We start from the raw sequence: 25,121 nt of genomic DNA on the forward strand, positions 1-25,121 counted from the left end.
TGTATGTGGTATGGTAAATAAATTAAAAAATAACATACAATAGCAATTTTCTAACAATGTAGCAAAACAAAAAATATGCCTCTAGTTTCAGTTAATTTTTGTTCTAATGTCTGACCTCATTTCTTTTGCTCTTTTCTCTCTTTTCCCTCATGCGTCCAACAGCATCTTACCGAGACGCAAGTATGGGCTAAATTAATACTTCAATCTCATCAACTTACTTTTTCTCATAATTTGCTCTGAAGTAGCTTTTTTTCTCTCTCTCCTTCCAAAAATAAGTTATTTTGGCTGTCAGCCTTTGCAGAGCATAATTTCATTGCTTTATTAGATTTATTTTATAAAAGATCTGTGTTTACTCACTTTTACACAATTTTCTGATCTGATATCTACCTTTTGAATTATTTCCTTGAATTATTGAATTACTATTGAATATGTTCAGTGTTGCTTCAACTTATATTGTTTTTAAATGTATATTTGTAACTACAATCATTTACAAAATACTAGCAATTTGACTGTAGCAGAGTGGAAGCTTCTTATTGATGACCAAGACGCTCTGTTTTCAAAATTAATGCTGCAGTACAACTTTAAATATCAGACATTGAAGTAATAACGTGTCTCATTCCACTTGACTTAACATTCTCGCTTTTTCGGAAAAACAAAATAAAAATGATGAAATAAAAGCGCAAGGGCTGAGTGGTTAGCCTGTTGGCCTCACAGTGGGGAACCTGGGTTTAAATCCAGGTCGGTCCACCTATGTGGAGTTTTCATGTTCTCAACGGGCCTGCGTGGGTTTTCTCCGGGCACGCCGGTTTCCTCCCACGTTCCAAAGACATGCATGGTAGGCTGATGGGACACTCTAAATTGCCCCTAGGTATGAGTGTGAGCGTGAATGGTTGTTTGTCTCCTTGTGCCGTGCGATTGGCTGGCCACCAATTCAGGGTGTCCCCGCCTCTGGCCCAAAGTCAGCTGGGATAGGCTCCAGCACCCTCGCGACCCTAGTGAGAATAAAGCGGTTCATAAAATGAGATGAGATAAAAGTGCTTCGTGTCAAATCTCTAGCGGTAAATTAACTGTTATCTGGAAGCAATGTTCAGAGTAATTTTAGCTAGGTATTTCTCACTGTCATTAGAAATAATATAAAAAGGAATGTTTTTTTGTTTGAACTAATTCGTGTTGGTAATTACAACAACTATTCACCATGAAATCAATTGCCCCTTTTAACCAAATATAACAGTGACAAAAAATGTCATTGTGACCTGTCAATACTACTTCTCTGCAAATTGCATGATATCATTAAGTAAAAAATGTGTGGTTATATAAAACTTGAATTGTATGTTTATTATTTCCACCACCATTTTTTATCTCAGAAGGCATCCTGAACAATGCAAGAGACTCCAGTGTCATGGACACACTCCCCCTTAATGGTAACCATGGCAACAACTACAACATGGCCAGCAGCGAATACTTGAGTGACTGTGTGCAAATTTTAGACCGGAGTGGCAGCTATGGCACCCATAGCAACCATAAAGAAACTACCCTGGAAAAAAAGATCTTGAAGGAGCTCACTTCCAATTACATCCCCTCCTATCTCAACAATCACGAAAGGGTCACCAGCGAACGCAGTCACAACTTGATGAACAAACTGGTCAACAGCAGCATGACCAATGGAGGTGAACTCTCATTTCAAATTCCTTTTTTCTCCTGTGATAGTTTGAGCAACTGATGACTTATTTGCTCTGAAATTCCCCTTCAGTATTTCTTTTGAATTTCACCTGTGACTTCTGGCAAATAATGACAAAATAAGCATACCAGTTGGTCAGCTCATTAGATGATTATTTTCATCTTTTCATGACTTTGATTTGACACTGAAAGTCAACATCAATTTCCATATAAGCTGTTTTGAGAACAATTAATGTTTGAATGGATTAAAAGTACCGTATTTACTCGCACATTAGCCGCCCGCGTGTATAAGCCCCACCCTGAAAGTTGCCTTGAATTTTTTTAATTTTACAATTTATCGCGTATAAGCCCCCCCCTCCACAATTCTCAATTTGCACCTCCATGTTCATGGATTCAATAGGAAGTGCAAATTTGTTACTTTGAATCAACAGCACTTTATTAGGGTCAATATAATAAGGAAGTTAATATGCCTTTCCTTTAGGGAGCCTGGCAGGAGGTAGCAGTAGCTCCAGTAGCAGTGGAGTCAGTGGCTGCATGGGCAACAGTAAAGAGGACGGTGGACCAATGGTGCTGGACAACCCTTCGGCATTCCCCCATGATGAGAGCCTGGGTCTAGAGATAATCCGAGAGGAATCCAACGCGCCTCTCCTGCCACCGCGGCCCCCTCCTCCTGACAACCACCCACCACCACCTCCCCCACACAGCTACTCAAGGCCACGCCGCATCCCACAGGAGGCCAGTGAGAGCTTCTTCCCGCTGCTGACCAATGAGCATACTGACGAGCACACTCACTCCCCCAACCACAGAGACTCGCTGTACACCAGCATGCCGGTTCTCACGGATATTCCCGATGGCCAAATGAACGGCTTAACAGATGGCGAGGAAGACGGCTCCAGTGAACTTCAGCCCTGTAAGAGCGCCACAGCTCCTGAGTTGGATGACGTGTACTACAAGAGCATGCCAAACCTGGGTTCCCGGAACCACCTTCATGAGCTTCAGAGCTACTACCACATGGGCCGTGGAGGTAGCGATGGATACGTAGTGTCAAGCAGCAAGGAGGATTCTGACTCCTCGCCTGAGGAGCCCCCAGTAGACCCTTCCCACCTGGTCACCAGTCTATAGAGCCCACCAAGAGACTCCTATCCCTCCCTAAGCCCACTCTCACAACCTTCCACTTGTGTGTTGTTGACTGACAGGCCGAGTTGGTCCGCCCCTGGACTGAGTCCTGCGTGTAACGTCTATGGTACATAATAATACAGGGGCTGAATGTATTGTCACCAGAAGGTGACGCTGGGAGACACTTAATGATATCAAAAAGGAGTAGAACCTTGTACCTATAAGAGAGAGGAGTGGGGAGGGATCTGTAATTCTGTGTTTATTTGGAATCTTGGAATAGACAAGAAAGTTCTGTAATGTGGACCTCCTTCATATCGTATAGTCTCCACTACTACCGCGACCGAGGGGGACCCCTGCTTTTCCTCCATCTTATCCTCCCAGTTACGTCTGCGTCTGTAATGTCACTCTCACTCAAAAGACACATTTTTGAGTGATTGAAAAGGACAAAGCTACATCATCAACTGGCTTCAGACAAGACCTCACCCCCACTTCCTGCCAGTCATGTGAGCGATGTAAAAAGAAAAAGAGTGGGAAAAAAACAACCAAATTCGACTCGTATGTTTTCTGATGAGTTGTGTCCAAGCTGGTGTCATATGTTCTTTCCTGCCAGTTCTAGTTATTGCAGCTGCTGTTTATTTTGCTAATAACAAAGGAGAGAGCTTGTAAATCCAAGTGACTATAAGTTTAAAAAAATGGGGTGGGTTGAATTTGTTGTTTCTTCTTTCTTCTGTAAAGGTCTTCAGTTATCAAAGAATCATGAAGAAATGATGTAATCATTTCTATGTATTGTATAGAATACAGAGACAATTGTTGCATATGACCAATTCTTATTGTCAGTCGTCTGTGGAACTGTTCAGAACTGTCTCCTTTGGTTCTCACGTACGTACAGACGACGAAGTGGATGAGGAACAATCTTTTATCAAGACAGTTTAGCACTCTGACTAATATGCATTTACCCTACGCACACTTCTTTCTGGTCCTTTTATAGTGGCACCACGCTCACATTTTGCAAATTGTTACTATATATTTTACATGTTGTAGTTAAACGGGAGAAAAACAGAGGGGAATTCCTGGTAATGCTCCTATTGGAAGTGGAGTCTTTTGACATTTTGGTCTTCATTTAATAACACTTTTCTTTAGGCACAAGGAGAGGTGCACCTGGACAAGTGAGAAAAACACACCAGGTATTTTCGAGCAACTTATATATATGATGCATATCGTTTTTATTGCCAAATATTCTCGCATTTGATCACCTAGCTGTACTGGTCAATATGTTATTGTGGAGAAAAAATGTTGGGAGCAATATCTCTCTCTGAAAAGGAAACATGAAAGAAATGTCATGATTTTTTTTCATACACCAATGTGTAGTGAAAGAATTCTGCTCACTGCAGCACTGTCTAATGTTAAAGCCGATGTTTACTTATTTAGGAGAGAAATTTCAAAAGTGTATTAAGAGTAGCTTGCACATGTATCTCAGAAGCCCCTTCTAAGTTCCCCGAGAGAGAAATTATTTATTTATCTGTTTATTGGTTGAGCGAAAGCAAAAGCAAGCTTGGAAGAAAAAGAGTTGACTTGATGCAGGGGTAAAAAGAGTGGGATAGGTGGTTGTTTTTTGTTTGTCATTTATTTTAAATTATTATGATCATGTTGATTATTACGATATTATTGCTGATTATTTATTCTTTTTGTATGGGTTTCAAATTGAATGATCTCATAACTAATATTTGTTGTAACAGTGAAAGTTGTTTGCCAACAAATAAATTACTGACATAGTTTAAGGCTTTTTCTTCTGCCTTTCAGAGATGTAAATTAGGATTGAAATGCACTCACTGTTATTGCCCTTCAACATGGTCATTTATGTGCTACTTTTGAAGGATGAAGGTATAAATATCAACTATTGGACTACATGCTTTTTCTGCCAATGTGCATTTTGGATAGACATTTGCTGGATTAGCAGTTGGAAACATTAACAAATGATGAATTGATTCATTCTGTATAGATCTATGTTATGTTTAATACTGATAAGGTCTTGCTTTATCCAACCATTTACTGCTACTAATTTAAAATCCAATTCATATTAACATTCACTGCTATAGATAGGCAAGTATAGTAGTGCCATTGTAAATTGCATTCTAAGAAAGGAACTACCTATGCAATGTCTAATTGTACAGCAAACTGACAAAATGTTTACATTTCTTAGAAACTATCTTGTTGCACACGGTTTTTACAGAAGCCCTTGCATTGAATTCTTTTTTTCTCCCACAGGTTCTCATGTGTAGATAATTACAAACATCAACACTCACTAAAATGTCTTATCAGAGAACAAAGTCTTCATCAAGTGGAAGTTTGGCAGTGTTTTTGCTACTGGCTATAGGTATCACAATCACACATGTATATAACTGTAAACATGTTTCCAACAGACACTATTTCATCATTATTTACAACCTGTGCTGGTGCCTGTTAATGCCACAGCCGGTAACAAAGCAGGTGTCCAATGAAACTTTCAGCCCAGTAGAATGGGCTACTCTTTTTTCTCTCCCCCAGGGAAACTACAAATATGAGATATACACTATAATCATAATATGATGATGAATACACCATGGCCCATCAGTGGCCCCAGGCCAGTCTGCCCCTTTTAATATATTTGTAGTAAGGAAAAAAATAGGCTATTTATGTATTGGTCACACCAGCAGTAGTTCTCAGAAATCATTTGGATGGTGGACAGGGTCATCTGGGACAATCTTGACTCTGAGGCAAGATTTTTGTTGCTGCTACTGCGAGAAATATTGCAACACTCTCCCTGTTTTGAGGATTTACTCTGGGTAAGCCTTAGGGTAGCCAAGGTTCCTCAGTCCATTTTTTTTACAGTTAGCCAAGGAAATGTTGGAGGTATTGCTTGGTCTCTGACCAAACAGTCATGGGTGGGCTACCGCATGGAGATACCGAGGATTTCCCCGATGTACCAATTGGCCCGGGCCACCGTGCATGCGACAAGAAAATGAAGCAAATAATAAAGGAGTCTAACACATCATCCTACACGTTTGTTGACCATTAGGAATTGATTCGTGATTGTATACATGTTTTGGAGGACATGTGAGGTACTGGGTTGGACAACAATTCCTTTTTATAGTCTTCTCTATCTAGGTTGTTAAATTTTGTCCACATTGTTATACCTTTACATTTCTTTGTTGCAACAATGCAAACAATAATTTGCTAAAGCATTTGAAATAATGTATTTTTTTATTGTTGCACAAGGTATTGGTACCAGTACTGATTGCCTATATATATATATATATATATATATATATATATATATATATATATATATATATATATATATATATATATATATATATATATATATATATATATATATATATATATAGTTTTGTAAGCACAAACTGTAATATTATTCAATTAATTCATTTAATTATACACTTGATGGTGAACATAACAACACCCGCCCACAGACAGATAGAGATACCTTCTACTGCTAATTCAGTGAGAGTTGAGTGTCGTGGTGCACAGTCACTGTATCTAACAACCATTCAATATGGATCAAGTGCCATAAGTACCATGTGAGCGAGTCTGCTTCAAAGGTTTGAGAGGTTGTGAACCAGAGGAGAAGCAGATTGAAGCAAAGCACTATAGAAATTATACATTTTTTGGGACAAATCGTTCCACAGTCCATTTAAGGCTCCCGTTATTTTAGACAAATTTTAAAACGTTCAGATCATTCGGCTCAAGTATTTCCACTTTATGATAATGGAAATCCATATCCTATGAAAAAAAATACAGATTAATTCTCCAACATCTAGAAGGAGCCACTTACAAGACTGTAGCATTGTTTTGTATTACAAAAGTTTTGAACACATATTCACAGAAAAAATCAATGACACATGCTTCAGTCGTTAACTTTCATTGTGTAAACCACACGATCCTGGAGTTGAAAAAAAAGATGAATGATGGCATTGAATGAAAACATGGGTCCTACAATATGTATATGAGCGGATAAATGTGAACCTTTGAAACACTTTGAAGTGTTAAATAAATCTTGCTTGTTTACCATTAAAAAAGATCTGCTCAAATAAAAAATGTGCATGTTGTAGTTGCCGAACATGCTAAATAGTACATGAAATCTTTTTGAACTGCAATTGAATAGCGCTTTTATCAGTCCTTAGAGGGCATTGCTGGACTGTTGCTGCTTATGTAGCCGTTTGCTCCTGAACTAAACTTTGTTGCTCAGTTTCACATTTTTTTATTCGAAACGAGGGAAAAAAATCGGATATAAATTAAAGATATGTAGAGAAGAAGATGAAACATTTAAAGATTGTTTTTAATGAATCCTTTTTTGCTGTCCTTTCTAAGTCTGGATGGCCCCTAACAACTGCCCTCCCCCTGCTACGTTTTCTCCCCTCTGTCTCTCTGCCAGTCACGGGCTGACTAAATGATCACTGGTCTATGTGGGTCATATCTCTGCTGGAACACTCTGATCGTTTAGTGCTGCCTGCCTGTCTTATCTTCCTGGTTTCTCTGTTTCCTTCCTTCAAGGGAAAGTATTCAGGATGCCTTACAAGGTGACATCTCTCTCAGACACACTTGCATGCACAGGTAAACAAATGAAACCAATATCAGTGGACTGAATGCTATAAATAATTGTGGTCTGGAGCTATTTCTAAATACTTTAGTAAAAAAAAAAAAGAGAACATTTTCATTTAAACCACAGACTATAAAAATTTGAGAAGCTATTCTTCACCGACATTTTGCCATGCATTTTAAAATCCCATGCAACATCGGTATTAAAGCAATACAATTTGACGATAATTCGCCTAGCTGTTTAATGATACATATTGTCTGTGTGTGGGGGATTTTCTCAGTACTCTGGTTTCATCACATATTCTAGAGATGCAAAGACTAGTTCACTTGAGGAGTCTGAATTGTCCTTGTGTTCGCTATTTGAATGTGCTTTTCTGTTTGCCTGTGTCCTGCAATTCACTACTAACAAGTCCAAGGTGTACCCCTAGTTAGACGGGGTAGGCTCACCCATGTACTATTAGTGACACCCTAAACCAGGGGTGGCCAAACTATTACACAGGGCAAAGTGGATACACAGGTTTTTGTTTCAACCCATCAAGAGGACATCTTTTCACCAATCTGGTGTCCTCCAAGGGAAATCAGTGGATTGCAGTCAGGTGCTACTTGTTTTAGCTGAAACCTCATTGGTTAAACCTTCTGTGCTAGGTCGGTTAGAACAAAAATCCGCTCCCACAACAGTCTTTAAGGATGGGTTTGCCCACCCTTGCCCTAAACCTTAATTAAAAAGTCATGGATCTTGTGGTTTCTTGTGTTGAAATATGAGCACTAAAACAGTCATGAATTGAATTATAATCGGATACAGCTGAAATATAATCAATAAAAGCCCGCTTGTTGCATATTTTTAATGATAATATTTATGTTTACATTTTGTCTGGAATAAAAGGTCACGTAATTGCATTTGAAAGTGCACACTCCTCTCCAATCCGTTTGCTTAAAAGCCTGATATACTCAGTCCAGTGTTCGAAGAAAAGAATGGCGCTCACTATTATGAGCCAATCTGACATTGTTCTTTGTGTTAATTAAGGCAACTATGACATTTAAAAGCTGGACTGGAATTTGATTCAATGCAGGAAATCAACCCATGCATATATGCTATGGCATTTCAAGATTTCCATCCCATTTACCCCATTCGAGCCACTAACCAATAAAAAGGACAATGTGAATATTTTCTCCATTCAAGAGTGAAACTGGAATCTTGTTGCATTGAATAGCACGCAGTACAACCTCAGAAGTGAATGCAATCTCCACACAGTATCTCTTGGAGGTTTATTTTTATCATACTTTTTGTTACATTTTTGTCTTAAAATATCCACGTTACATTAAGTTTCCATACCACCTGCCACTCAGTTGAGGACCGACCTGGGATCGAACCCTTGATGCAAGAACTGTGATGTCGATGCCCTAACCATTTTTCACCGTGCCACCCATGTCAGCATGTAAAATGGTTCAATATACATAGGTTGGGAAACACCAGCATTGACAGGGGTTACTATTAACATCAAATGAATCCAAACACAATAGTATAGATAAGTACGGCCATTCCTTCATTGATTAGAGTATCTAACTGTGGGAGAAATCTGATTAGTATTTATAGTAGCCACATCATGTCTGCTTAGAATGGCCAGCCTGACCTTTGGCATCTCGAATTACATCAACATGCACACGGGCTTCCCTGCCCTGACCCGAGTGTGCCACCCTGCTCTGTGTGCATGCATAGCCAGTCCTAATGCAACCTCATCTGCTTTCAATTGCCAATGTCTATCTCAGTGTGTATACACACTTACTGCTCATTGTCTCCACACCTCAATTTTCCAACGGAATGCGCAAGGAAGAAAAACACTTAACAGGTATGTGAGGGGCCACCCTGAATAATTCACTCTAATTGGTGAAGCATCGGGAAGGGGTTTGTGGGGATGCGGGACATCAATCCTGGCTCCTGTTTTTTAGGCCAAATACACCCCGCATGCATGTTTAATTGGCTTTGGAATGGCAGTGTTTCTGCTGCCTCTGCTGTGAGTCACACTCACTGCGCCTTTTCTCCAGCGTGCCTTTTTCACACCGCCTCAGCAATGAAGATGCTATTTCAGGAACACATTAGGAGCCCAGAAAACACTGACATTTAGACTATTGCTGGGATGGCAAAGGGGGAGGTGGAGGTGTTCAGCTTGTCACTGGTGTGTATGATAGATAGCGAGACTGGCCTTCTGCCAATGTGCCTTTGTTGAGTGCAGGGGGACCTACATGAATTGCTTTTGTGTGTTTAGAATTACTTTTCTTTATTTCCATTAGAAAAGGTTTGGACCACATTTTTATAGTTTTACAATTAATATTTTATTTGTTGATTTATTTATTTTCTTTAAAATTAGTAAGGATGTTTTATTGGAAGCCTTTGACAAAAAGTTGTATATTTGTTTGTATGCCTGCTTAGAACATGGCTGACAAAAACTATGTGATAGAAATATAGACTTCTGTCAGATTATTTTTCATGTTGGATTGAAAAATTGATCTTAAAATAGAGAACGGGAAATGTTTTAGAACAACTTCTGCTTCCAAGAAAGTGAAAATAGTGTCAGGGAGGTGGAAATACAAGGTGAGATGACACAAAATGTTAAAGTAAAACTGAAAACGTGAGGATGAATCCTAGTTGAAAGTGTTAGGGTGAGCATTCTGTTTTTTTTTCCTCACCATAGACCAAGGTGTCAGTCTCCCTTTTTCCTCTAATTAGTAATGAAGAACAGTTACATTTTAGGCAGCCCCAGCGAGTGCAGTGTCTTTGGCTAGCGAACACAAAAGCAGGCCAAATATAACAAAAAAAGTAGCTAAATAGTGTGGAGGGAAATTTGACTTTATTTTTATTTTGATATTTCCTTGACTTCACATTCACTCTGTGCATCTATTTTGTTGTGTATGTTTTGTTTTACCATTGACAACCTATGAGTGTATTCGTGCTGCTATAATTGTGCTTTACGCTTGTACTGTACAATATGCTATTTTGTTGTGTATGTTTTGTTTCATCATTGACAACCAATGTGTGTATTTGTGCTGCTATAATTGTGCTTTACTCTTGTACTGTCCAATATGTAAGGTTGATTTACATGTTGCATGTTGTTTTTATGATATGAGTACATGTCCAGCGCAGCGGATTCCACTCATTATCGCTGTACTTTACATTATCTTGACAGTTCATTAGGTGGATTTTTGCAGTCTAATAAGATAATACAAGAATAAAATATCTATCACCAAGATAATAATAAAACAGGAAAGGTTTAAGTCCCCCCAAGGCCCTACAAATTGGGAATCCACATTTTCTGTAAACATGCCTGTATACTTGCAAAAAATACAATTAAGATGAAATGATTAATGCTGGGCTTTTTTTTTGTTTCCAGTTTGTGGTTTGCAATACCTAAAATATATCCATGGTAAATGCAAATACAATGACAGTTTCTGTTGATATAGTTTTAGATGAATTTAAACTGCTTGAATCATCATTATCATTCAAATTATCTATTCACAACAAACACTTTCTCATTAAAGGCCATTGGCCTTTTTTATCACTTTGTGGCTGTATTATTATACAGTATTTATTTTCTAAATGTAGGCTGAACTAGCAGGATTTTTAGGCAGATGTGTGCTTAATAAATTTCTATCTTTGTGAAATGAAATTTCAGCTTATTCAGTTTGAATGTTAAGTGCAATTCCCAACGCACTTTTACAAGTTCAACCCTTTAAATGTCCTAATTTGGAGAAATCAGCATAAGAAAACTATAGGAATGTTCCCTCCTCTGTAAAGGTGTTCTCATGTCACCGTGAAAGTGTGATTAAGATTAATTGATCATTTGTCACAACCCAATGCACAGAATTCTATACCCTCACCTCAAAATTGCTATTTTATCTGATTGAAAACAATGTGATTTAATTACATTTCCTGAATAATTTAGGTTCCAGCCCATAAGGAAAACCAAATAATTTTGACAGGGAATGTGATGCACTCTCTTTATTATAGATACCGTACTGTATATGAAGCACTGCTGTGGTAAATATCGAAACTCCAGGCAGCTTTAGGGAGCATAAAGGATCTTTTTAGCTTCCAATAAAGTGGTGACTGTATGAATACTGAGCATACTTGTGAAGTGCTTGGCTCAGTAGTTGTGGGGCTGAAAATTGGGTCCAAACGTTCACATGCTCATATTTCCTTCTTGCTAGTACGTGCATTATTTGCATGGATTTCTATTTGCATAGAGTCAGTGCACTGGGAGGGTTCAGTAGAGTATTGACAATAACCAACAGGTACTTGTGTGCGAGAAGCGGGTGCGTAAATGTTGGAGTTTGCACATTAAATAGTGGCAGAATCATCAAACATCATATTTGATTACATTTCTGAGGGCATGATTACCTGCTATAAAGGATGTGCCTGAATGAAAGATGTTAATTAATTTTATACAGCTCACAAAGCTGACACACACGCACACATCATTTTCAAAAAAAGGATGCTTAGAATAGTTGAAATGAACAGAAATGTGACTTCTTGAATTCTGATAGGCTACCTTGTTTGCTACTGATAAAAGACTTGGCGACAATTGCACATTCCCTCCCTCAGTGAGCAGGACAACACATTTGTCAGCTAACTGCAACACCTCATCTAAATTTAAAATGTAATTTAAGAACCATTCAAATGTATAAGCTGCAATGCACCACGCGAATTTTTGCAATTTACCAACATTCTCTCAGCATGAGGGCACCCAGGTTCTAGCAGTGTATTTTCAGCTTTTTTTGTGTACGTCCTCTTCATCTGGATTCATGCATCTTTCTGATCATTCATTTTATTATTTCCAAATGTGCCGAAAGTTGAAACCCCTGCCTCCTGCTGGTAAAAACCTGAGGCAGGAAAATGATTAAAAAGTTAGCTTTTTGATGAAGCATCCAAGGACACTTCATTATGTATTTGATGCCTCTTTTCAATTCACCGATGAAAAAGATTATGCTGCTATGACAGCGCCAAGTGAGCCAGGTAGAGGAGTGCACGAGTGCAGGAATGAAGATCCTCGTACTACCATGTTCAAACAAAGGTTTCCACGACAACCGCATGCACCATCGGTGGCCTGATCAAAATACAGGACCAAGGAACCTCAATTACTCTTCATTGCTATGCACGAACACGTGCTTGTACATCCTCACACACATATGTTTGCTCTTGCCTTAAATCCGAAGGCAGTTCAACCTTTGATTGCTATGAACTTACTACAAATCATCCCAGGACCTGCCTGAATGAGGAGTCAGGTTCAGTGACAATGGCTGATTTCTTAACAATATATTAATATTAATAACAATATTACAAAAGGATAAAGAAACACTTGGACACACACACACATGCATGTCTTTGAAATGTGGGAGGAAACCGGAGTAACCAGAGAAAACCCACGCAGGGCCGGGCAGAACATAGATTTGGCTGTGGGTGTGCATGGTTGTCCATCTCCTTGTGCCCTGCGATTGGCTGGCCACCGATTCAGGGTGCCCCCCGCCCTTTGCCCGGAGACAGCTGGGATTGGCTCCAGCACCCCCCGTGACCCTAATGAGGATAAAGCGGTTCAGAAAATGAGGGGCACATGCTGAATGTCCAGAAGCATGCTATTCATTAATTTGGATCATTCTCTTCAGTTCCACATAAACCTGAAATGAAAAGAAACATATTTTAGTTCATTTTATGAACAGTTTTCTCCCAATTGTAAACTGGACAACCCTCACAAGACCGTTCTCATGATACATCATGCATCTCTATTAAGTAATGAATGAAGCTTTGGGACCTTGCACTCATCAATGTCATACTGTAGCAGGTCTCAATTATGTGTGAGGTTTAACAATTGGGGCTCAGATCATTGTGAAAGGTGACTTGTTCCCGCTGTTCAACAGAGAGACCTGAGCATAATAATAAAGCTAAAAAGTGTGTCCGAAAGCTTTCAGGAAAAGTGCAGGGGCAGTTTATTGAAGAAAAAATATTTTTTTTACATTTGTTATGACGTACATACTAGTGACATGCATTCTGTGTGCAGTCTGTGTACCCATGTACAGTTTTCATATGACTTATTCTTCATAAGTTCGTAAGATTTGATGCATTGTCTTATTACGAGCACTCTTTTGACTAAACACTTAAGCACAAACTATATGCACATCCACACAATCACACGGAGACATGGCGATACTTGCCTTAAAGATCTTTCATTCTTTTTTTTCATATGCACCTGTTTAGAATCCTGCCAGCACATATATGCAGACACATTTAACCAAACACACCACACCAAAAGCTAAATTCCCATGAGGGAAAAGTGTGCATGTTGGTTGAATGCTATGTCTAATAAGAAGCACCAAAAAAGGAACTACTCTTTGCACTAGTTCCTTCAACTACTTTTCCCCCCACCTCACTATCAGCATTTTCTTTCACTTGCTCTCTTGTCTTATCCTCTTTACCTCTGAACATCCTATTTCCAGCTCCACTACTTGCTTTTTCCACTTCACTGTCTCTTTCGTGCCCTCCATACATCCTGTTACATCCAAGAAAAAGATTCTCATCGGAAAGGTCCAAATTTAGCCCATTTTTCTTCCTCCATTTCTCTGTATGCAGGACGAAAACCTTGCCACAGATAGACAACACCCGCTATCAACCACTGAAACGGCTTTAGAACTGCTTGCTAGCCTCCATGTTTCCCACCACGTCTGCCAAATGCTTAGATTTTCTCCATTTCTGTTGCCAGAACACTTTGTCCTACTTTCCCTGTGTGCAACTCTTATAGAGTTGGTTTGAAAATATGTGAAAGTACAAAAAGCAAGCATTCCGGTATCTACTTGTATGTTAATGGATATCCTCTGAGTTGTAATTGTACTCTCGTTTTAGAATGTGAGATCCCTTGCCGGCAAACGTTTTATGAGCATGTTATACAGTGGTGGTCGACTTTTGGCTTATCCCTTCAGGGGTTGCCAAAGGGAAACCATAGACTCGCCTTTTAGATTTCGCCCAAATTTTAAGCCGGACACCCTTCCCGAACACAAATCGCACATGGGGGAATGAAACCTGGGCCAGATCACTGAGCCACCACCAAGTCGAGCATGTGATACATTATGTATACTGTTAATTTAAGGGGTCTCTTTTCAAAGTTTGTATTTACTCTTTACTCTATTCTTTTAACACCTCCTGTGTGTTCTACATTCATATTCAGCATTGATCTATTAGATACAGTTTACAAATCATTACATTTGGTTTTCCACCAATCTCAATCACATGTTCTCCCCTGCCACCATGGATTTTCTTCGGGTACTCCGGTTTCCTCCCACATCCCAAAACATGCATGGTAGGCTGATTGAACACTCTAAAATGTCCTTATGTATGACTGTGTGCATGAATTGTTGTTTTTCTCCTTCTGCTCTGCGATTGGCTGGCAACTAATTCAATGTGTCGACTGATTGTCTCATAACCCCTTCCTGTTGCTTTAATTTTGCATTTAATGTGTGCTCTGTTGGCATTTTTTTTTTGTATCTCTGTGTAAATTTGGTTGAAAAGTGTCCTCAGAAAGGTGCTTTGAAATGAAATATGTTATTATTATTATTATTGCTAGACTTGCACCCAAATGCAGTCAGTTAGGGGAATTGTAATTTGAACGCATGCTGTGAGGTGAATTTGAAAAACGCTGTTTTGCACTGCTGGAGACATGAGAACAGCTCATCGGCTGCATGTTTAGCTCAAGTTCTAATGTTGGTGCATGCTTGCTTGATATGAGGAACAGCAAGCAGACCTTCCGGTCAGATGAAAGGTTTGCTTACCTTATGAAATGGGCAAATGGCTTTCCATCTTGATCACATCTATGATATTATGTGCGTTATCACATTACTTCTGCTTTATCAGATAAGGATCACAGGGGCAACAGTTTCAGCAGGGAAGCCCCGACTTCCTCCTCTCCAAGCAAATTGGACATATTCGACAAAAAGCACCATAAATTCACCAATGCCAAACCCATATTTGCATGAATGTAGATTTGATTGACTAACTAACTGACTGTGTATGAAGAGATATACCCTGTATTTAATGTTAATTAGAGAGAAATGTTTTCTTTTTCTGTTCACCACATCATAGATTCAATGTTATCATCAGCACTAAATTTTAGTAGTTTATTTTTAAATGAGCCTCATCCATCAAAGAAACTTAAAATGATCATCGCTACATGCCAAAAATCCCCGAGGATGGTCAAATGAAGAGCTTGCTCCGAAAGACAATATGCCTCTCATCCAAGGGTCTTCTTCGCTTTAAACTGATTGGGAGAGAGTCCCAGGCGTTTAACCACTGCAGGGTCGTTATCAAGGTCACTGCTACAGCACGGTTCATTAGTGCTCCCGACTGTTGTAATGGCAGCCTTGAAAGAATTGTTTCCGTCACCCGAGCCTGAGAGGAAATGACAGCTGTTGGGGTATTGGGAGTCTCAAGTGGCTAAATTCTACTAGGGCAAGATGAGAGAACATCGCTGCAGGTGGGGGGGAAAGTGATGTCATAGACCTCCTCTGTTTTTGGCGGATGGTCTGTTTGTCGTTTCTGTATAAAAGTGTCTTGCATTGTGCATATTCTGAATGTAACTATAGTCTAAAACAGTGGTTGTTAACCTGGGTTCGATCGAACCTTAGGGGTTCGGCGAGTCGGTCTCAGGTGTTCGGTGGAGCCTCTGCCACGGAGATCAAGACACATCGACTCATCATGTCTATTCACCATAGCATGCCCTGCTTGACCATCTCTGGCTGCAGATGATCACGTGACATTACTTGGCCAATCAGTGCTGCAAGGAATTTATATATCTTGAATTTGAAAAAAATCATATTTTATTTTACACTTAAGTAGGGTTCGATGAATGCGCATATGAAAATGGTGGGGTTCGGTGAAGGCGCATATGAACCTGGTGGGGCTCGGTAGCTCCAACAAGGTTAAGAACCACTGGTCTAGAACATTTGTAAAAGCTATAGTTCGGCATACCCTGCATGACCAAATGCCTTTAGATTTTAATTGTATTCTGGCTCTTCCTTCCCAAACATCGATCAAAAGTGGTCCTGTTACAGAACTGTGCGAAGATCAAGATTTTGACATGTTGTGTTGGGGTAAACAGAAATAATGGATGCCTCGTGTCATGCTGTGTAACAGATTTGCTTCCCATCTCGACAGTATCTGTCACATTCTTAGCAAGACTGCAGCATACTAGATTTTTCAGAGTATGGTCTGACACAGTAATTGTTAGGGACAAAAACATTGTGAGAATATTGCCAATAAAAGGTGGAAAAATAAGCATGATTCCCTTTTAAATTTCTATTTTAGAACCCATCATAATAACTCAGTGCTGATCCGATACAGTCACCTCAAGTGCTTTAGTGTAAAATGTATGATTGGAAATATTGTGAAAGTACCTCTAAGGATCTAAATTGTACAATGTAACAATATTGGTTAAAACTAAGACATGAGAAATCAAGCAAGTGATAATTCACCGTCTACATTTGATATAGAGTAATATTTTTGCATTTCTTTCTGCTGCATTGCAAAAGTTTACTCCATATTTTTTAACGTATACAGACAACAAAAACAACCGACCGGACATTTTGTTTGCAACCATGGATACAAACTTGAATAATGCAATCAAAAAAAAATGCTGCGACCTTCTGAAGTCAAGCCTCGTGGGTTGGAAGAACAATATCAGCAGTCCTAAAACACACCTGAACCTTCAAACACACACACGCATACCCCCCACCCTCTGAGACACACTGATAAATTACATATGCAATAGCAGAGAGGGAGAAAGCTGCTTTGTGTTTATTCATCCCACTGCCACCACCACAATACTGCAGTCACATAAAGAAATGGCTTCCCAACATCCCCGCACCTGACCTTCAGCGTTATTAAGGAGCCTACTTTATTCCTGACACTCTCGCAGCCCTTATCCAAAGAAAGCAATTCATCCATTTTCCAATAACTTATCCCCGTAGGCAATTACGTCTGTTCTTCTGCCACCTCTCTGCTTCTCAATAAAGTGTTCATAAATGGAGGGATCAAAGATCTGAATCAAGGAAGTGAGTCTGAAAAGATTGCTCGAAGTGTGAGGAAATGAAAGACTGTGTGTAGGTGTGTCCCCATACATGTGTGTATCTGCGTGTGAGAGAGTGAGACAGAGAGAGAAAGAAGAAAGAGAGGATAGAGAGAAAGTGAGGAGAGAGAGGAGAGAGAGAGAGGGGAAGAGAAATGGATACTTACGGTGGGCTATGTTCACACTGCAGATGAATTATGATTTCTTTGCCCATATGCAACACACATCTGATATTTTTCATGCAGCGTGAACAGTCCGAATCTGTATTTTTCTTTATTTATTTATTTATTTGTTTTTCGAGTCCAGACTTGTCTCATTCATATGTGGATAAGAACACAATTTTACTTCATGCATTATTTTACATTTTCCACTTCAAAAATGCTCATCCATTGTAATGAGACAATAATCAAAACAATTTCACGTTGTTCCTATTCCAAATTCAAATTTGGAATTCATTTTATTTAATTTTTATTATTTAAATTCCCTAAATGATATAATATTTTGAATCCTTCTCTCTTTCTATCTCTCTTTTCCGTTTTAGAGGCTTTGGATATCTTGCCTCACTTCCACCGCCCCATGACTCACAGTAGAAATGCAGTTTAATGGCCACAACCGCAACAGAAGTGTGGCTTTTAAATGGTGCAAATAGCTAGTACTTACTATCGAATTAATAGCACACTCAGGTCGTGAAGGTTGCTGAGACAATTTGTTAGGGAACTAGGTGTGAGGTGCTTTGGGGTATAGCACATTTGTTAGCTCCCTTACTATCTCTCACTTTTTATTTCACTGTACTTGTGTTCCATATTCTGTATTTTTTTCAATGTGATTGCGTATGATATCCAATGTTTATATTCATAATGGTTAGCCATTTAAGGACCTGCAGTATAGTTGTAACCCTTTCATCATTGAGCCTCTGGGTCATACACTAAATACATCTTTTTTTCTGTTTTGGGGGTGACAAAGTATATCAAAGAGGCCCTTTAGATTTCTCATGCAGCACAGCCAAGTCAAGAGCATCTTCTTGAGAGTATATTTTCTCTTAATTAACCATCCCTGATTCATTTCCGAGGTGTGTGTGTGTCTAAGTTGGAAGTATTACTTTTACCTCTCTTGTTTGCAGGTGTCTCTTGGGAGACTAAGATTAGCCAAAAGTCCATAAATGTATCCAATGTATCCACACAGGTGGACATGACCTGGATTTGAACCCAGGACCCCAGCCAGAGCTGTGAGGCTGATGTGCTAACCACTCGCACCACCGGGCCACCCCTAGTCAATCCTACCATTCCTAATTTGTCCTTCCATGCATAAAGCTGTACCTCTGTCAGTCTGTCTGTCTTTTGCAATCTGTCCATCCAGTGTTGAAAACTAAGTTTTCAAAACTTATGCTCTGGAAGGAAAGCCTCCTTCAAAGATAAAATATGATATACATGCATCAGTACTAAAATAGTTTTTATAGGTGCAGCAATTCATGTTTTTCTATCAAACTTGAGCTTTTTATCTAAGGGGTTGGAGAACACAAACACACTAACATGACTGCCATATTTTCTCCACTTCTTTCCTGTGATACTCAAGTGTGAATGATTGCTAACACTGAGCTGCATTAACATTTTGTATATATACATCAGCAGCAGTGGTCATCTCTTTTGAAGGCATAGTTACATTTTCACACACATTGCCCCTAGGTATACGTGTGTGCATGGTTGTCCGACTCCTTGTGCCCTGCGATCCTATCCTAAAAGCGCTATGCAGAAGCAATAAGACAATTTATTAAACCATTTGAGCACTGTCATGGCATTCAAATTAGTGCTGCATACTGTTGTATTTCTATAGTTTGTATATAATTGATTAAAAAGTATTATACATTACATTCGTATGTAAGAACAAATGGATATTTTTAAAGTAACCTTAAAAGTATGTCTTTACGGGCAGGTTTTTTAAATACCATATTCCCCGAACAGTGGGTGCCTGACTATTAGAACATATGAATAGGATTTAAAAGTGAAATATTTGGCCTAGATACACCCATATTATTCAAATGGTTGTCCGCCAAAGGGTGCAAAATTACCCAGGACTGCCTCTGCTTCCACCCCTCATTGAAAAAAAAATAGATGCAAATCGTTTCGTGCATAGCTACACGGTGGCACAGGGAATTTGGTGTAGTGTAGAGACTGTTATTGCACATGCAAACTTGCGTACAATTTAGTGCATACCTGACTATACCTTTAGTTTGATGTTAGGTACAGTAATATTAAGATGCCACTAGCATTATGCCAGACTATTTTAGGATAAAATCATAAAATAATTGATTGTTGTTCTGAATTTGAAAATAAAATAAAAATCTGGTATATTTTGTTATGTATTTTAAATTTTTATTGAATAACTATCTGGGTTATGTAATGGTGCATCTGACTCTATATCTATAAATTAGCTACCCTGGACTATATGAATGACAGTTCAAATTCTAAGTGTGTGCATTGGTGTGCATGCTGTGTTCGTGTGTGTGTGTGTGTGTGTGTGTGTGTGTGTGTGCGTGCGTGTGTGTGTGTGTGTGTGTGTGTGTGTGTGTGTGTGTGTGTGTGTGTGTGTGTGTGTGTGTGTGTGTGTGTGTGTGTGTGTGTGAAAAGGAGAGTGCGTTTGAAAATTCAAGTAAATCTCCATCAGTTCATGTATGTTTTTTTATTTTTTATTTCTCCATATAATGCAATCTGCGGTCTGGTTCTTTTAACCCTTTTAGTCTACTTGTTCAATTTTCACATTGTGCTCCCAGTTAAGTCATTTGGAATTTCTCTAAAAAAGTCAATAATTTTACTGCAATTCTGTGATTCTAAGACCCGTTGTGTCATTGTTGTCATAGGAACCAATTCTGAAACTCTTTCTTCACTTGCACAACCCTCTCACCCAACCATGGGCAACCTCCCCATCTACTGCAGTTGAAGTTACGAAGATGTTACTTTTTACTGCAGCAATTCAAACAACAAAAACCTAAATTTTGTGCATGTACATTTAAGAAAAGTGGTGTTTACCGATGGGAGACGTGTGGAGGAATTTTAGAAAAAGCCACTTCTTGGCGGCAAAATCAATATTTTATTACACACTACCTGTGAGTTTGGACAGCATAATCATTAGTGGTTGTAACTCAAATAATAACTTGTCAAAAAGCAAGCAAGCTCAGAGAGCAGTGAAGGAAATAGAGCGAGAGAGCAGATAGCAGAGAAGGAATACATCAAGCATGGCTTATTTGCTGTTGTGCATTGTCTTGTGTTTTGCACAGTCCCAGCTGGCAGAGGAAATAGATGTATTGCTGAAAATTTCCTCTGGAAAATAAAAACAAACAAACACACAGGCATCACGAAACAACATTTGATATAGTCTGTTTTCTGTTTCATTTGGCAATGATTGTCAACAATTCTCAGGCGAAATTTGCGGATTTGGATCTTATTTATGTGATAAAGAAAAAGGACCAACTGGTGACAGACTGTAGGAGGACAAGCTGAATCCGCATCCAACGACACACTTTTTTTTCTCCCGGTCTCTCTCACACATATTTTTCACATGGTCAAGGGCTAAATTGGAATAATAAAATGTGGACTCCGGGTCCTTATTTTCAATGTCTACCCACTCTATTAAAATTATTTATCTAAAGCAAACTAAGAGAAGAATGGCTAGCAATTATAATCACAACATCAAAAATAAAATGACATGGAATTCATTTTTTTTAAAACCTGTGCTCACACATGGAGAATAGGAATCGTTCCTACTAGTTCTCCCTAGTCATACGTGAACCCACTCTGACTGGCTGCTGAGAGGGGCCCGGCACGACTCAGGGTGGTCCCCAAGACCTCCAGCAACCATCCCTTAGAGAGGGTACAAAGAAACAAGGTTTATGCACCTCAGATTGGTGAAATCTCGTGTTAGCTGGATAAAAATTGATTGAGTATGCCTTAAACCGCCTCTGGCCCGGAGACAGCTGGGATTGGCTCCAGCACCCCCGCGACCCTAATGAGGATAAAGTGGTTCAGAAAATGAGATGAGATGTGATGACTTATTAAATCATTTAAAAAAATCTTTTTAATATCCCAATTTTTTTCTGGTTTGAGTGTACGCCATGTGTCAGTTGAAAATAAACAAAAATGTTCGTACATAAAGCCCCAGGACTTGAACTAATAACTTTCTGTTTCGGTAAGAAGCCATGCCCCCCATGATTACCGTGGGCCTGACTCCATTCAGTATAGTTTGACTTCAACCTCTAAGATTGTGGGTAGCCACTCGCTATGATGAAGAGAATGTACTGGAAGCTTGAAGAAAGTGCCTCTGAAAAGAACATTTCACACCAGCCTGCTAGTGCTTATGCTGTCTTACATAAGCCCCACCAACCTCCTCACAGCTTACACCAAAATCGATAATAGGTGTTGGGTCCTCCTTTCTAAATTGCCTGATTTAGCCTAGGATCGCCACCTTCGTATTATGATAGCACAACAGGCCTTTTATGCCTCCTCCATAAAACGTGCATCTTGTGTCGTGATCCATTTTACTATCTTGAGCAGGTGAAACCAGGATGCTTTTATCCTGGAAGGTTAACAGATAAGTTGCATCCCTGAGACCTAGGCCAGTAGAGCAGGTGGAACATTTTTTTTAGTCGCCTCTGTCCGTCTGGTTTCAATAGTTGCTGCTCTTTTGTGGCCTATGACTCATTTGGCTTTCTGCAGCTGGTCGAACGCAGTGCTACTGCCATCTAAGGAACAGAAATTTAAGTACACTCAACCAAGTATTTGGGGTATTGGTCACATCACAAGACGTGGTAAAACAAACACAATCTCGTGATTAAAACAAATTATATTTCGCATTATATTTCCATTGCAAATGCAGCATAGTCATACTGCAACCAGCTACTCAATCTGCTCTTCACACATTATACTAGACAAAAAAGCCTTTAATCAAAAGGTGGCAATATTTTTAGTAATTCAGCATTTTTTACTCAAAATGTTATGAATTGAAATAGAAGTAGTAATTATTCCCCTCTTATCAGATAAGATTCATTCCTTTTCCGTACCGCTTATCCTGAAAAGAGTCACGGGGGGTGCTGGAGCCTATCCCAGCCAACTATGGGCATCAGGCGGTGGACACCCTGAATTAATGGCCAGCCAATCGCAGGGAACAATGAGACAAAGAAGCAGTCACACTCACGTTCATGCCAAAGGACAATTTAGAGTGTTCAAACAGCTTATCATTCATGTTTTTGGAGTGTAGGAGGAAACCGGAGTACCCAGAGAAAACCACGCTTAGCCCAGGGGAGAACATGCATACGCCATATGGAAAGAAACCTCAATCTTGGAATTGTGAAGCCTACCCCCTAACCACTCTTCTATCGGACCGTCATGGAAAAACAAACTCCGGCAAAATAGTCAACAATTCCAGTCAATACTGGCACAAGGACCATTAGTGTTGTAAATTTAAAACAGCCTCATGCAATGTGTGAGTGAGACCCATAATGATGCATTTTCCCAAGTTTGTTTTGGACTAACCTGCTTAGATTCCAGGGGGCCATGGATTAGCCATTGAATATATTTGGCGTGAATAAAAATGCTGACTCTGAACCAACCAGAGCTCATCAATCTCTGCCGCCCGACTCCAAGGGAGACTATTACATCTCATGACTTGTGAAAGCTAAATTCATCAGTAAGATATTTGCACCTGACTCTTTTTTTAAAATACACATTTGGTATAAAATCTTTACACATCCACTTTAAAATGTTGTTTTTTATAAAATGAGAGAGGGTGGTTAGCACATCAAATATGTATACTATAGTGCAGTATAACAATATTCTTAATGCTCCCAAACTATGGGCAAGCTGTTGCTTGTCTTCAAATGTTTGGCAACAGCTGTCACGCGCTAACATATTGGTCTCCAACTTTTGACGTTCAAGGTGTGAGTGTCAGTTATTCTCCTACATCCCAAAAAATAGACATAATGTTAATCGGATTGGAATTTAAATGATGCAGGGTTGTAAATGTGTGTCTGAATGATTGTTTTTACTGCTATATGCTCATGCTGCTCAGTGATCAGTTTGAATTGAATGCTTTTATTGTCATTATACAATTATAATGAGATTTAAAGCTTTCACTACATAGTGCACAAATAACAGCAGATGGACAAATAAATCAATAAATAAGTAGTCCAAAATAAACTTGGATTCTATACAAAGCTCAGTTTTTACTTATAGGTTTGGGGTTCAATCTCTCAAGTTTAAATCATCTTTCAGTGATAGAGTTCCATCCCCTTTTTAAAAAAATATCATCCTCACCCTTAGTTTACACATGATTCCTGCCACTCACACTCTTACACTTACATGTCTCTGAGTTTCCTTAGGTACCCTCGGCAGACATTACACTTATTAGTAGATTGTATTTCAAGGAAACAATTTGAACCCTCACCCTTCATGGGTGAATAAGGAGTACTTACATGCTGAAATTGAAAATGAATTAATTCTCTGCTTTGGTTACATAATGGCTTTGGCAATGCTTGTAACTTCATGTGCAGAAGTTTTGTGCCCCAAAAGTGACTTCAATTGAAATAATGAGGATCAACTATCCACTGCAGAGTAGTAATTAATGTTTGCCACTTCATATGTCTTCCTATTCTCTGATGTCTAAATGATCTCCCTCATTCCCGCATGCAGTTCTTGCAGTGGTTTAACAGTGTTTCATTCATTATGAATTAAGTCCTGAATTAGGCTGCTTAGACATAATTCTTGTGCGCTCACTCCTATGCCTGACCTACTGAATAACATTAACTTAAAATGGTGGAGATGCTAATTTGATATCTGATCTACATTTCATTAAGGTGTGAGGGTTTCTAGGGACCTATGGATATTTTTTCTTCTTTCTTTTTTTTGTGATACTCCCACCAAAGTCTGAGGTAACAGCACGTCCCCCTCCTCCTTTTTAAAAATAAATCATATGCCACAAATTGTATGCATGCATTTGTGCAACTATAACAATCTAGTAGGGTTTTTTAGAAGACTTTTTACTTATTCTTTCCCAGGGAGTATTGCTCATATATCAATTTCTCTTGCTGGAACATCCTCAGCTCTCTATTTGCTTTTAGTGACCTGGATAGTTGGTGGCCTCATCTCACCTGTTCCCCCACCTCATTACCCAGGAGCACAGTGGGCAGTCAGCAAACTTGCAGCTTCAGCTGACTGCACTGATGCACTCAGTATAATAAGCGCATGCAGCAGTATATCTGGAGAATGGAAGTTATGGCTCGTTGGGTCTCCGTGTCAGTACATATTTGAAAGCTATTATGTAAAATGCTAAGCATCGATTACCGTGCAGAAATTATTATAGTCAATGACAGACAAAGATTCAATGCAGGTACCGGTACATAATATTTTGGGGGGGAATAATAGCCTTTTTGTTTCACCAGTCAGTGACATGAATAAATACTTAAAATCTGTAGCATAATAATGAATAGGTTCACATATATAAATGTAGTACATTGATTAGTTGGCACAATGACAAAACAGTAGATGGTAAAACCTTGCTGAATAAGACTATTCATGACAGTCACAACACATGCAGAAGTAAATGTACTGAGTATTTTTTCTATCCATTAATTTATACAATAAAATT

General features: G+C 39.1%; 1 protein-coding gene across 11 annotated transcripts in view; it reads left to right on the top strand.

Annotated features, from left to right (window-relative positions):
* adgrl3.1 (adhesion G protein-coupled receptor L3.1) overlaps nt 1–4,566 on the top strand; it is a 110,923-nt gene extending 106,357 nt beyond the window's left edge. For 5 of the 11 annotated variants that reach the window (XM_077606151.1, XM_077606148.1, XM_077606153.1 and 2 more), the window contains 3 exons: nt 163–180; nt 1,365–1,667; nt 2,159–4,566. In XM_077606151.1, the coding sequence (XP_077462277.1) occupies nt 163–180; nt 1,365–1,667; nt 2,159–2,799 (962 nt within the window). In that variant the 3' untranslated portion in view covers nt 2,800–4,566. The remainder of the gene's footprint in view (nt 1–162; nt 181–1,364; nt 1,668–2,158) is intronic. The other 6 variants (XM_077606152.1, XM_077606156.1, XM_077606157.1 and 3 more) reach the window with 3 other exon arrangements.
* Nucleotides 4,567–25,121: the final 20,555 nt, after the last annotated feature.

Source organism: Stigmatopora argus, chromosome 7 (assembly GCF_051989625.1).
Source record: "Stigmatopora argus isolate UIUO_Sarg chromosome 7, RoL_Sarg_1.0, whole genome shotgun sequence".
Classification (NCBI taxonomy): Eukaryota; Metazoa; Chordata; class Actinopteri; order Syngnathiformes; family Syngnathidae; genus Stigmatopora; species Stigmatopora argus.